This window comes from Furipterus horrens, unplaced genomic scaffold (assembly GCF_987537825.1).
Source record: "Furipterus horrens unplaced genomic scaffold, mFurHor1.1.pri manual_scaffold_6, whole genome shotgun sequence".
NCBI classification, from domain to species: domain Eukaryota; kingdom Metazoa; phylum Chordata; class Mammalia; order Chiroptera; family Furipteridae; genus Furipterus; species Furipterus horrens.
The window spans coordinates 150,629,807-150,645,062 of record NW_028327176.1 but is presented as its reverse complement, the minus strand read 5'-3'; the positions used below and the strand labels follow the sequence as shown (position 1 = coordinate 150,645,062).

General features: G+C 40.6%; 1 protein-coding gene across 2 annotated transcripts in view; it reads left to right on the top strand.

The window, feature by feature from the left end:
- The window catches only part of METTL24 (methyltransferase like 24), a 91,949-nt gene extending 78,048 nt beyond the window's left edge, over positions 1 to 13,901 (top strand). For both annotated transcript variants that reach the window (XM_090280581.1, XM_090280582.1), the window contains exon 5: positions 13,507 to 13,901. In XM_090280581.1, the coding sequence (XP_090136707.1) occupies positions 13,507 to 13,821 (315 nt within the window). In that variant the 3' untranslated portion in view covers positions 13,822 to 13,901. The remainder of the gene's footprint in view (positions 1 to 13,506) is intronic.
- Positions 13,902 to 15,256: the final 1,355 nt, after the last annotated feature.

Below are 15,256 nucleotides of genomic sequence, written 5' to 3'. Positions count from 1 at the left end.
TTCAATAAAAATATACAGATATGTAGAATTCATTGAGTGGTCAAAATAATGTCAGTATCTGGCTTCTTAAGGAGGTACTAGAATTTCAAATGTATACAGTAGATAAAGAAGAGAGCCAATTTCATTAACATGACACCTTGAACCTACCTTTTTCAGGCTAAAGGAGCTAAGTGGTTTGGCAGCCCCATTTTCTAAATGCATTGTACATTCCTGGGCCTAGAGAGAAAGGGAGAGTGCAATGTGGTGGCCGTGAGAATTCTGGCAGAAGTGCCATGGTTCTGAAACAAAGGAGAAGGAGGCAAGAAGAAAATATGTGTGGAATCCAGAGGAAGGGTAGTGATACCAGAACTAGAAAGTTGCTTACCATTTCAGGGAGTGCTGACTAAGAACAGTAAACTTGTAAGTGGGGACTTTAACTTCCACTAGGTGTGGGTTGCTGGTCTACTGTACTGCCACAGCTGCTTCTTCACAGAAGGCTCCACTCTGAGTAAGTCTTCAATAGGGGCATCACACTTTATAAGTAGCTAAGAATACTAGAATATGTTGAATGCATTTAAAATAAGGCTGAGTTACATGTGGGAAAGAATTATAGTGGCTTACACAATACAAAAACTTTTACGTAAGAGAAGCATAGAGGTAGGTAGTACCAACCTCCCTAGTCATGGGACCTAGTCTATATCTAGCTCTCCTCTCTTCCAGCAGTAGGGTGTAATCCTTCTTCTCATGGTCCAATCTTGCTGCTGCAGTTCCAGCCATCACATTCTCACGCCAGGCCAAGGGATAGAGGAATCACTAAGTATAGCCCTTTCCTTTAAGGAAACTTCCTGGAAATCCCACAGACACTTTTACTTATACCAGATTTTAGTCACATGGCCACACAGTCATAAGAGAGACTAGGAAGTGTAATCTTTTATCTGAGCAGCACTGTGATTAGCTGGAAACAGGATGTTGTGAAGTATTGAGAAGGATGAAAAATGGATATGTGGGCAAGCGACACCTCTGCTATGCTCCATTTATTTGCCTTTATACTAAACGATAGTATATGTTGCTATTTTTCTCTACTAAAAACCAAGCACTTTATAGGATCTTAATTTGTATTAATGTGCTTCGTGGTGAACCAGTACTAAACAGAACTAAATCTGCAAAACACCAGATTGTGCTTTTCTTGAAACTTGTGACCTCTCCTGATTCTTGGGAAAGAGAGACATTGAGAGAAGGAGATCATGCTTCTTTCTCAAATATTGTAGCACCCCTTAAACAGAACACTTTGCTAGTCCTTACATCTCAGGGAGAATGAAGCTTAGAGTTGTAGACTTGCCTCAAAGCTGTGTTTGTGTGATGAATGTTAATGTGTATGTGTGCGTGTGTATGTCTTATCTAAGACTCAGAACAGAGGAATGATGTTTGAGATGTAAAATATCTGCTAGTAATTAATAAACTTGTGATCTTGGGAGAATTATTTAGCCTCTTTAGGCCCCGGTTTTTCTTGTCCATAACATGAGGAAGTTGGACCAGATGTTCACAAAGTCCCTACTGGCTCTAATATTTCACATCCTGGAAACTGAGAGGTCCATTTAACCACCTTCTTATCTACCCAGCCATCTGTTCACCATCCATCTACCCACTTTTCTGTCCATCCTCCCATCCACCTCTCAACTATTTTTTTAGAGAAAGAGGAAGTGAGGAAGAAAGAGAGGAAGAGGAACATCGATCAGTTGCCTCCTGTATGTGCCCTAGTAGGGAACTGAACCCACAACCGAGATATGTGCCCTGACTAGAAGTCTAACTGTCAACCTTTCAGTTTGTGGGATGACTCCTAACCAACTGAGCCACACTAGCCAGGGCTCTCAACTACTTTTGGTAGTGCCTGGCAGTGTGCTAGAAGCTGAGGGTTCAAAAATAAGTAACTGATTATCCTTCACGGAGCTGTAGTCCAGTCAGTCTAGTACACAGGGAATGTACTTCTCATGCCTCTTGTGGAAATTCTGTTTTCTCTTTTAGCTGTCAATGTGCTGTAAAGTGATGGTTCTTAGCTATCATGTTTGAAATACCTCTATTTATTTCCTGTACCAAATTTTAATCCTTCCCCTGAATCATCTCCCAAAACATAGCTGCTTTGGTACAAAGAAGGCACACTTCAATGTCAGCTTAAACAAGGCAGTCTTGATTGGGAGGGGGGGTTATGCCCTCACTGGGAATTTGTGAAAAAGGTAAGAACTAACACAGATTGGGCATCTGTGCTGTTTCAAGCGCTGTGCATGATGCCTTCTGTGCAGTTCTCCTTTAACCTCAAGGTTGCCCTGTGATACCTTGAGTAGTCCTGTTGTTTTTCTCTGAGTCACTGAGAGCCTAAACAACCTGCCCCAGGTTGTGTGATGAGGCACTGGCCTCAGAGCCAACCTCCCAGTTACCACAATATTCTTAGAAAAGTGCTCATAGGCACAAACATGTGTTTTTGCTGACAGTTCCAGGAAGTACAAGCCTCACTGACACTTCGGTGATTATTTAGGAAAGTCTGACCTAACTGTCTCCTCATTAAAAAAAACAGCTGGTGTTGGAAAACATCGTATACCTTCCCCCAAATTACCAGGGTGTAGGTTCTTTCTGCATCTGCTCGTGAGCAGGGGGAAGAACCTGGCCTGTGCTGAGGCCAAGACTCCTCTGCACATACACCATGATAGGTTCACCCGGTGTATCAGCCAAGTCCAGTGGTTCTCAAAGTGTGGTCCTTGGTCAGCAGCATCACAGTCAGCTATGCTTCTCGTAGAAATGCAAATATTCAGGTCCCATTCCAGATCTACTGAATCTACAGTTGTGTATTCACAAGCTTTCCTGGCAATTCTGATGCATGTGACACTCTGAGCAGCACTGTCCAGCAGAACTTTGTGTGACGATGGAAATGTCCTATGGCTGTCCTGTCCAACGTGGTAGCCACTAGCACAGAAGACAACTGAGCACTTGAAGTGTGGCAGAGGAAGTGACATTTTAACTTTATTTGATTTTAATTAATTTAAAACTTAAATGGCCACACATGGTGAGTGCCTATTGCTAGGACAACACAGCTCAGCCCCATAGCATCCCTAAACATTCCTGTGCATTTACATCTGCACAATTCACTGCATTATACACAGCACGACAAAGCAAAAAAAAGAAAGAAGAATGCCACATATAGAGTTATGTATTGATGTGACTTATTTCCTTATTCCAGGGTTGAGATTATTTAACTAGAAAATGTTTGAAATGAGAGCCTTGCAGTGTAATGCCAGTGAAATAGCCCAGAAGAGAAAGAAAATTTGTTTATATTTCCAAGTCTTTTCAGAATTATGGTAAATAAGTCTTTCTTAGATAATTGTTTCTGCTTTAGAGCCTGAGGGTAAGGACTTTTGAATAACCCCAGCAACTGAAGTTTCTTAAAGAACATGGTATTCAGCCTGTACTTGAAGGACATCTGTGGTGCTTTGTGTGTCAGTGGAGGGCAGAGGTGGGGACCGGCAGAAACTTTTGTTTGGTGTTCCACACAGAGAAAGGAGCATGAACAAAGGATCAAGGGCTGGACATTTCATGGCATTTTTCAGGACTAGCAAAGAATTGCATTAGGCTAAAGCATAGGGTTCACAAAATGTTGATAATCAAGACCCTGACACCATTTGTGCGGAGTGAGAAAATGGAACCCATAGCTGCCCTCGGTCCTAAATTCCAGCCTTTGATTCCTTCCTCCTCCCTTTCAATCAGTGGGGTCTTAAGTGAGGTGATCATGGTGGGTGGCAGAGGTGAGGCATGGAAAGGAGGGGCCAGGTGTAAGATGTCGCAGAGGCAGAAGGGACAGGCCCTGTATTCTGATAGGACATTACATGGAATGCCTGTCCAGAACTCTTGTAGCAACTTGATACTAAAGAGGAGTTATGTCCTGTCCTGGAAGAACTTACAGCCCAAGTAAGGGGAGGGCATCGGACATCTCAAAAAATGAGTAGAAGTGTGCTATGGATTTCCCTAGAAGTCAGTACAGGGTCCAGAAAAGGAGACATCAAGGTGACTCTGACATACGGCCTGGGACTTCTTACTGTGCCCTCATCGCCTCTCATTTCTGTCTTCTAACCCTTGACTTTACTCACTGCTGACCCTTTCACAATTTTTACCCCAGCACAGAGTAATTTTTAACTCACATTTCAGTATATTGAAAAATAGCTAAATAACCCAATGAGTTAATTTTTTTTCACCATAAATTAGTGCTTGCTGTTTGCAGTTGGGTCATGTCTTACGTAGTCTAAGTCACGCTCCTGGCCTCACCGTGCTCTACGGTGGACTTGGTCCCACTTCTAAGGTCTCCTATTGAACCTCAAGAACATTTCTGTCTGAAGGACATTTTATCTGGGTGTTTACTTGGTCATTTATTTATTTACACATCCATTTGTTTAGGAATACTTTATAGATGTTTATGTTTTATGTCTCATCTCTTTCTGGGAATACTTGAAAATGCTTGCATAAATATGATTAGGCCAGAAAAATAAATTAACCAGCTAATGCAACTTTAAGGCACAGGATTCTGATCTAAGGACAGAGACAGGCTTGTTGTTTTCAGCTTCCCAGGGAAGTGGGGGTAGAAATAAATAAACTAAAGCAGCTGTCTGATGCTGTCCTTGGTCCTGGACTGCCTGCCTGCCTGCCTGCCCTTGGCTAGGTCCCTTGCTGCCACCTCAATCCTGCCTGAATTTGCACTGCTTAGCTCCTTGCTGTTGTATGTCATCTACAGCCTTGCTGACTTCTGACTTCTTGACTTGTCACCAGCTCACCAATTACCTGTCCCCGACCTCACCCTGCCCAGAAGATCTTGCTCAGCAGCTTTGGGTTGGATTCTTTGGAACAGGCTAGAGATCTGGCAAAAAAAAGAAAAAAAAAAAGGTCTTTGTTTGTAAAGGTTTTCCTTCTTTACTTATTTTTAAAATTCACTTTCTGAGTGTTGTTCCCCTGCAGAGGTTATTTCTGAGAGCTGATCACTACATAAAACTTACTTTCTTTTTTTTTTACAAGTTCAGAATTGGTCCTACATTAGCTTAGAGTGGCCTTTAATATTCCTCATAATATGCAGGGTGAGTCTTATCTCCCTTTCCCTGGTGGTAGCAGAAATCTTGTAGTGTTACATTTCTGCCAGCCAACAGTGATGGTTGAGCCTGATTTAATGTATTTAACGTCTGAGGTTCTTAAAGAGACCTTTAATCCTCTTGTACATTTAAGGTAGATTAATTTCTTCTATTTTTCTACAAAAACATGATCCTCTTTCTAATGTGTTCAGCTTTAGTTTTGCAGGTGCCGATATACATATCTTGCTTTAAGTAGACTTGACATACAAAGCTTGGATTTACTTGACTTTAATCATTAAAAACAACTTTTTATGATTAATCCAAAAAGCAGAAAGTTTAAAATTATGACTGAATATTGACCCAAACTGTAATGAATATGGAGAATGAATATAGCTTGATTTTTTGGGAGTTACTGATTATAATAAAACTTTTAAAACTATTTATAAATAACTAGATGAGTGGTCAATAAATAATAATTTCCAAAATATGAGCTGAGTTACAAAACTCAATTTCCACACTCCTTTTCAGGACTCTATCTTTTACAAAATGTGAGCTGTATCTGTAACTGTCCTAGAGTGCATGATTCTGGCCAAAAAAACAGATGGCTGCTACTGAGGCAAGCAGCTGTGTCTGCAGGTCAGTTAGGGCCTGAATGGGAAGTCCCTCTTCCTGTGTCAGTGGAGAGGTAAGCTGGATGGTTAATACTGATGTTTTATTGGTGTAACTCACGTAGCTTTGCTTCTTAGCCAGGGATTTATATCAATATAATGGTTAATTAGCTTTATAGTAGATGACAATAGCCAGCTTTAAGCTTTAATACACATTTCCTGGGTGAAACAAGAATCTATATTCTTTTATAGATTTAATATAAAGCAATAAATAAAACATTTTTATTTAAATGTTTTAAATAAAAAGTTATAAAAAGATGATTTAACATATAGTTAGTTAAAATTGGTTTGTCTTGTTTTCCTTTAAGTGGCATGCAGGTTTTGTCTCATCTAGTGCACTGTTCAGACATACAGGCACAGGCATGTTTAGGAAAGTTCCAGAGTGTCACATGGCTTTGGTGGGAAGGAGACAAGCAGGTGCTGACTGACTGATGACAGGAGGAGCCTTTTGTGGTGCATCTGCTCAGGGCTCCCAGCCTTAGCACAACCTGTTTGTCCTGTTTCTCAAGAGCAGGGACAGGAAGGGGCTACAGTGCAGTGAAGTTATTAAGAGTTGTAAACCCCGTTAATCCTTTGAACCTGCTGCTCCACTTTTGGGGGTGTTCTTACTCTAAAAACATAACAGAACACACTTAAATTCTTAGCTATAAGTTGTCGATCCCATCAGCTTGTAATACCATCCAACTGAAGAGACTAAATGTCCATCAGAAGTGGGGGTGGGTTAACTAAATGATAGCAATATAAAAGTTGCTGCCCTGGCTGGGTGGTTCAGTTGGTTGAAGCGTTGTCTTATACACCAAAAGGCTGTGGGTTGGGTTCCCCATCAGGGCACACACCTAGGTTGTGGGTTCCGTCCTCAGTTGGGGTGCAAACAGGTGACAACTGATGTTTTTCTCTCGCATTGATGTTTCTTCCTCTTTCTCTCCCTTCCTCTCTAAAATCAATAAACATATCCTTGTATGAGGATTAAAAATAAATAAATAAACAAACAAACAATAAATAAATAAAGTTGTTTTTAAAAAAAGGTTATAAGTGGAGGCTTTCAAACTTTTCTTCTTAAGCAGGGAAGTTTTTTTTTTTCAACCAAAAATTTACAAGGGACTCCAAATATAAAAAGGAGAGAAAAGCGAAGTCGGTTCTGTTAAATCAAGGTAGAGCTCTGGGGCCTCATCCACATACCTCTCACTCCTGCAGGGGGGCCCCTCAGTCACCTCCCTCACATTCTTATGAAAGCTCAGAAGGACACTGTTTGAGAGGACACTTTAGATGAAAATTTATTGGCCAAGAAAGATGTTCATAGTCTGTTACATTAGAAAGCAGGCTTGGGCGAAGGGGGACACCTGTAATAGCATAAACAATAAAAATAATAAAATAAAATAAAATTAAAAAACAGGTTTGAAAATATAGTATAATTCTGATTTTATAAACAACATGTGTGTTTGAATTATGCCTGTGCATGCTGTAATCTGTGTGTTGTGTGTGTTTGTTTATAGCAAAGAAAAATGTTTAGCAAGAAATATACCAGGTGTTCAGAAGTTAACTGTTTTTAAATTCTAGATGTTGGGTACTTAAATTTCTTTTCTTTTTGCTTATCTGTAGTTTTAACTTTTAAGTGATGATCATGTATTTTTTTTTTAATAAGAAAATACTTTTGGTTAAGTATATATTAATTTCTGGAAATCACAGCTTTGAAATATGTGGGAGGTGACACTATACAAGTAACTTTTAACTTTTAAAAAGAATATTTGCATAAACTGCTTGGTGCCTGTTCTAATTATCTGTTGCTACATAATGACTCACCCCCAAAACTGAAGTTTCTTGAAACTAAGACAATTGATCATGTTATCTCTCAGCCTCTGGGCTCAGTGTTCAGGACAGGCTTGGATGGGTGGTTCTGATCAGATCCTGTCATGCAGTTGTTGTCGGATGATGCAATGGCAGCTGGGCTGCCAGGCACCTCTCACTTCACATTGATTCAGGGCGTCTTCATGGGGTCTCTCTGCAAAGGCTGGTTTGGACTTGCTCACAGCATGGTGGTCTCAGGGCAGGCAGACATCTTGCACAGTGGCTCAAGTTTTCAAGAGTGAGTGTTACCAGTGAAGAAAACAGAACCTTTTATGGCTCAGGCTCAGGGTTACCCAGAGTCACCTCTATCATACTCTATTAGTCAATGATCACAAGCCCATCAAGGCTCAAGGGGAGGGTCACAGACAGGATGAATAATTTGTGGGGCCCAGTGAGTAATGAAAATGCAGGGTCCTTGTTCAAAACTTATTAAGAATTTCAAGTCAAGGACAACAGAGAGTTAAACCAAGTTGCTGTCTAAATGCAGTATATAACCTATGAAGCCATCTCTGGCGGCGGGGACACCAACCCCACCTCTTGATGGGAGGAGTGTCAAGGCCATATTGTGAGATGGGAGTTAATGGTAAGACCATTCTTGGAAAATAAGATCTGCCACAGACTCTCTGATTCACCTTCAATGAATTGAGTGGCTCACATTTTTACTACCCAGAACTGGAGTTAGCTGTTAATTACAGAGGAGGAGGAAATGCTGGCTCTCCAGAAACCAGGCAGCCCTAACAGTAATAGGAATGTATTTTAAAACTCTCTGTGGAGAGATATTAGTTATCTCTAATTCAAGGAGAGCAAGAGTACCTGTCTCATATCTCTTATGAACTGAATGGCGCCCTCTCCAAAATTCATAGGTTGAAGCACTAACCCTCCAATGTGACTATGTTTGATGACAGGGCCTTTATAAAGGTAATTAAAGTTATGAAGTCATAAGAGTGGGACCTAGTCCAGTAGGACAGATGTTCTTGTAAGAAGAAGAGATACCAACAGTGCTCACACACAGGAGAAATGCCACATGGAGACACAGGGAGGAAGCAGCCATTGGTGAGCCAAAGAGAGAAGCCTCAGGAAAAACCAAGCCTACTGACACCTTGATCTTGGACTTCTGACCTCCAGAACTGTGAGAAACTAAACTTCCATTGTATAAGCCACCCATCTGTGACATTTTGTTATAGCATCCCTACTAGGCTAATACACTATCTAAGACACACACATATTTACTTGTCCTTTTCAATATTCTTTTTATTAGTCACCCTTAATCCGTTGGATATCTAGGTTCTCTGTCAATTTTTAAGGAGAGCCAGATCTACTAGTAAATGCCATGTTTTAATTAATATCCCTCTTTAATAATATTCTGATGAATAAAGGCTTTATCATTCATTTTTCTTGGAGTGTTGCTTATGTCCAATAAAGGTTCATGTCTACTGTAATAACTTTAGTTCATTCATGGATTTGCATGTAAAGTAATATTGCTTTTAATCACTGGGGTCAGTTAACAGAACACATAGCTATGAACAAAAATCCATCTCATCTTTTCTGTGCATGCCATTCCTCCCTCAAGGGCTGGAGGCTATTTTACCTCCCCTGGAATTTGGGCTTGCCTTGTGATTTGCTTTGACCAGTAGATTGCAGTGGAAGTGATGCTGGTGAGTCCCAGACCTAGGCCTTTACAGGTGTTGCATCTTCCATTTTTACCCTCTTGAGAGCCAGCTGTCATGTAACAAAATCTGCCTATCCTGCAAGAGAGCCTCCTTGAAGGGGAAAAGGCTCAGGTGGGGGCTGTAGGCACAAGGATGTTGAGTGCCTGAAGGAGTTCCCAAAGGAGTGAGAGGCTGCAGCTAGGGAATGGGAAGGTGCCAAAGACAAACCCCACCTGCTGGGCCTGGTTGTGTGACCTAGAAGGAACCAGGGAATGGAGCACAGGGGTTTCATGACAGTGGCTTTTATTGGCCTTGGAGGCTTGCTGACCTGCTCTGTGTTTGACACTTGGCAAGTGTGGAACTGTCAGTGTTGGCTGGCGTAAGAACTGGCAGGAAGTTGTCCATAATTGCCTCGGATGCTTATTGGTCCAGGACACTTTCCCTAGGCACTGGCCTGGGAAATTGGCTCCGGATCTCATACTGTCTTGCCAAAGTTCTATAGTGATAGCTACCTCAGACACTGTTGTGGGTTGCATTGTGTGCCCTCCCAAATCCATATGCTGAAGTCCTAACTCTTAGTGCCGTGGAGTGTGACCTTCACTGGAGGGTCATTGCAGGTTTAAATGACATCATCCTAAAGTGGACCCCTAGTCCAATATAAATGGTATCCCTCTGAAGAGAGTAAATTTGGACACATAGGGATAATGCAATGTGCACATGAAGACAGAGATCAGAGTCATGAAGAAGCCAGGGAATGTCAACGCTTGCCAGCAAAGTAGCAGGAGCTGGGAGAGAGGCATAAAGCAGGCTCACCCTCACCCCTTGCAAGGGAACCCACCGGTCCCAAGAACCCAGGCAATACATTTCTGTTGTGGAAGCCATACAGTTTGTGATATCTTGTTACACAGCAGCCCTAGCAAACTAATACAAGTGCTGGTGCCCCTTCTCCACCCCCTCCCCTTCCTCTCATCTCCCACTCCCAGGTGGATGAACACAAGGATAAACTTGTGCCCCTAATGAGGAAGCTGCCAGATGGCCTCACAACTTAATCCAGTTAAAATTAAATTTCCTGTGTTCTCAAAAAGTCTGTGAAAGGTCATTTATTATATATTTCAGATATAAGGAAAAGGAGATAATTTTTGATAGGAGACCCTTCTAATACCTCTGAAATGATACCAAAAAGTTGTTACATTTAACTTTTTTGAGACCCTTCTACCCAAGAATGTTTTCAGTCATTCCAGAGATTACAGAGAGTTAACACTTAGTTGTCCTCTTTTTTTCAAGAAACTCGATTTAACTCAACTGTACTCAGATTGGCACTTGATTATTCTGATATAATCATTTGCATGATTTTTCAGTGCCATTGGTTGAAAACTGATATTAGAATATTAAAATTGACATATTGTATTCAGAGATGTTTAGTGCCTATAATAATAATATTGGGTGCATTATGCAGTAATAATGGAAATTATATTTGCAAAATAGTGGTAATAGAACATTCTGAAATGCCAGATGTAGAGAAAGCACACTGTAAGAGAAAACCATGTTTTGGTCACAGCATTTTGTCTACCTGTGCTCCTCAGTGCCACACCACACCTGGGCTACCTGCATTAGATCAGCCTGTGCAATTGTGATTGAAGTGGAGAATTTTCAGTCACTGAAATCAAAAGGAGTTGGGGATGGTGTCATGTTTGAATATGCTCTTTAAAATGGGTTAGCATCTTGTAAATGAAAATTGGATTTCCAAAGGAAGCATATATTTACTATGAGTTAGCCTAATAATTTGGTTGTTTTCCAGTTGCTCATAACTTCTGATTAACAGCTTATTTAGAAAGCTTTTGGAAAAATACATAAACTATATCCCTCTACACTTCATAGTTATAGTTTTTAGGACAGTTTTAGGCTGATTAACTTTACCCTGTCCCTTTAATGCTTTATTGATCATTCAACATATGCAAACTCACAGGAAACAATAGTAAAAAGTAAATCTGTAAGGAACCTAATAAATTTCTGACAATGTGAACTTGGCACCACAAATGTTGATCTGGGGTTTGGGGTATTTTCTATACCAATTAGAAAAATGTTGTGAAGTTTTGATTAAGTAATTTCTTTTGGCAGCTTAATTACCCTAACTCAGGAATATTATGTTTAAGACTTCAAAAATTAAACAAAGCCAGCAAGTGTCAGGACAGCAGAGATGAAAAAAGGGTGAATTAATTCTACTGTGTCCAATTGAGAAGAATTATTTTACTTCTGTGTATATTCGAGTGGAATCTTCCTTTGCTCTGTTCCTTTCAGAAAAGAAAGTTGTTTTTCTGTTTGTTTTATGTTATTCTCTTTGATTTTGGAATGGTTGAGTCAGCTGGTTTATAGAGATCTAGCTTTTTCTAAGGTCTCTTTGTAATCTTGGGGTTGTTACCATCATCACTCTTTCCCTGATGGACCAGGAGGCAAAAGAATGGAAGCATGTCCCACAGGACCTCAGGATGCCAGGCAAAGACCATTTTCTTGGAGCAATTATGTCTAAATTCTATGCATCTTCTCTATCTAACTCTGAAATCCCACAAGAAATGTTGTCACTGCACTGAGGGCCTAATGACTCAGCTGTTTCTGAGCAACTTATCAAACAGACATGCGCCAAGAGAAAGGAGAAGCTGGGCAGAATTGGTCTTGGTCCTTACCATCCTTTTACATAAATATATTTTACTTTCATGGGCAGGACATTGGTAACTTTGGTCGGCAGCTTCCTGAAGAGCTGATTAGGGTTGTGCTATCGCTGCTTTGGCCACCAGCCTTTGCTCTATTGCACGATTCCGTCCATCCTCATTGTTCCAGTTTGCATCCGCATGCTGTCCCCTTCCTCAGTGTGGGCTAATCATCCACTTCCACTGCCCCTCCATTCCTTGGCAACAGAAAGTCATCTATATCAAATCCATGTCTGCCGATAGGGCTGATTTGCCGAAATTATAATTCTCTAGTCTTCTACTCACTGACCCCCTTCTCTCTCCAATAGCACCTTATTTTCCAAACCAAAAGCTTTTCAGGGACTCAGAGTTACTGTTTCTCCTTTTGTGGTTTATGGGGAGTCAACCTGGTGTAACAGTTAAGAACATGGGCCAGCACACAGATTCGGTTCACGCTGAGCCACCACCTCTCCAGCTGTGTGACAGGACGGGGCTCTGTGAATCTGGTTTCCTAACCTCTGAATAGGGCTGCTAAGAGAGTCACCCCTGCAGAACTGTTGAGAGGAGTAAATGGATATTGCAAGATGAAGTACTTAGCACTGTGCCAGGCACAGAGAGGCTCTTGGTGAGTAATTAGCTTTCATTGCTTTTTGGAGGGTATTTGGAGTTCTGTTATTCTAATGGATTTTGTGCAAAGCCAGCAAAAAGGAGTTGGTCCTCATAACTTAATTAATTGCAAAAATCTCTCCCATTGTACTCTTTTTAAAATATTCTATCTTACCCAGAATGTGAACTCGTGTTTATTAAATGAACAGAAAATGGTGTTTTTACTTTTTGTTTTTAAAGAATGTTGTACTGGTATATACTTTTTAAAAAAATCATGGAATAATAAATTTTTTACAAGTCCAATATTCAGATACCTGAGAACCCTTTTCCTCACTTTTAGTCCTGGTGAAGTTGGAGGAGGTAAGGTTAGTGAGGTGGTCCCTGCCGGCCACCATTCTGTCTGGACACACTTGGATTCCCCTGTGTAACATGTAGGTTTCTAGGGAGAGGCTGTGGACATGAAGCTTCATGATACACACACTCCAGCATCTTCTTCTTGGGTATCCATTCCCATTGGACAGAAAGAGAGTCCATTATGACTTCTGACTGGCATTACATTAGTTGTATATTAATATTTGGTGTGGAGTGAGGTTAGAAATTCATAAGTGGCCATTTGAAAAAGACCTCTAAATTTATAATTCAAAAAATTCTGCTGGCCCTGGCTGGGTAGGTCAGTTGGCTAGAGCATCATCCCCACGCACCAAGGTTGAGGGTTTGATCCTCAGTCAGGGCATATATAAAAATCAACCAATGAATGCATAAATAAATGGAACAACAAATCAATGTTTCTCTCTCTCTCTCTCTCTTAAAAATCAATAACTAAAAAAAAAAAAAAAGGAAGAAGGGAGGAATGAAAGAAAAAGAAAAATTCTGCTTTCTGGGAAGGTAGTAAAACAGAGATGTTCCTGATACCAAGATGACATTTTAAACAATGTTTATTGAATCTGCTTATCTCATTTTTATCATTTTGTTACAGATTGATGTTCTCAAAGCAGATCTGGAAAGTGCAGAATGGAAAGTTCTGGAAAATCTTATTCTGGAAGATGTCCTTGATCAAATTGGACAGCTCATCTTTGATATCCATCTCCACTGGCCCGGGTTTGAGGTCAGTGGCAGCGACAGCAGTGTAGTGCGGTTCTGGTACAGCCTCCTCAAAGAACTGGAACTAAAGGATTTCAGGCTTTTTCACAGTTACAAAGATTTATCTAAACCTCAGCTATTCTTGAAGAAAGACATTTTCAATGCAAGTAGCTGTTATACTCTCAGTTGGGTAAATACAAGGTGGAAATAGGCTCCGGGACCTCATCAAGAACTCCAGGAAATATTTACAGAAGGGAGTATGTCCATGATTCCAATTATTGTTTTACTTGTGCAGTCTCCCACCAGCCTGTTACCTGAGGCAGGCATTGTCACTGCCTTTGTGGTACAAGTGGCCTGGTGCCCGCCATGTGGCAGGGACGCGTTCACACCAGGGTGGACACAGGAGTCAGGCTCCATCTGCCCAGACACAGGCTCTTAGCCTGTTTGCCTCTGACAGAGTGGGGATTCTTGTCTTCCATCTCTTTAATTTGGAAGATAATCTCTCACTTATCTCAGTTTTCTTTAAAATTCTTTATGCATCAATACTTCATGAATTCACCAACATAAAAAAGAAATTACAGAAATTTTCTGTTTTTATGGGGTTGATGAGATTCCTAAGTTGGTGGTCTACTGTTTAAAGTAGGATCTTTCATTTGAGTTGAACTCACCTCTTTCACGTTCACCTCGTCAATAACATTCCTTTTTTTTTAGATAGTTTTTAAAGTATATTTTATTGATTATGTCGTTACAGTAATCCCAATTTTTTTCACCTTTGCTCCCCTCTGCCCAGTACTCCCCTTCCCCCAGCAATCCCACCCCCCTTAGTTCACGTTCGTGGGTTGTGCATATAAGTTCTTTGGCTTCACCCTTTCCTATATTATTCTTAACGTCCCCCTGTCTATTTTGTACCAACCAATGATGCTTCTTAATCCCTGCACCATTTCCCCATTTCTCCCCCTTCTCCTTCCCAGCTGATAACCCTCCAAATGATCTCCATACCTATGATTCTGTTCCTATTCAGGTTTGCTTAGTTGGATTTTTTTTTATTTTTTTATTTTTTAGATTCAGTTGTTGATAGTTGTGAGTTTGTTGTCATTTTAGTGTTCATAGTTTTGATCTTCTTTTTCTTAAATAATTCCCTTTAACATTTCATACAGTAATGGTTTGGTGCTAATGAACTATTTTAGCTTTACCTTGTCTGGAAAGCACTTCATCTGCCCTTCCATTATAAATGATAGCTTTGCTGGATAAAGCAATCTTGGTTGTAAGTCCTCGCTTTTCATCACATGAATACTTCTTGCCAGTCCCTTCTTGCCTGCAAAGTTTCTTTTGAGAAATCAGCTGATAGTCTTATAAGCACCCCTTTGTAGGTAACTCTCTGCTTTTCTCTTGCTGCTTTTAAGATTCTCTCTTTATCTTGAACCTTTGGCATTTTAATGATGATGTGTCTTGGTGTGGTCCTCTTTGGGTCTAGCTTGTTTGGGACTCTCTGTGTTTCCTGGACTTGTATGTCTATTTCCTTCACCAAATTTGGGGAGTTTTTATTCATTATTTTTTCACATAAGCTTTCAATTTCTTGCTCTTCCTTTTCTCCTCTGGTACCCCTCTTGCTCTTCCTTTTCTCCTCTGGTACCCCTATGATTTGG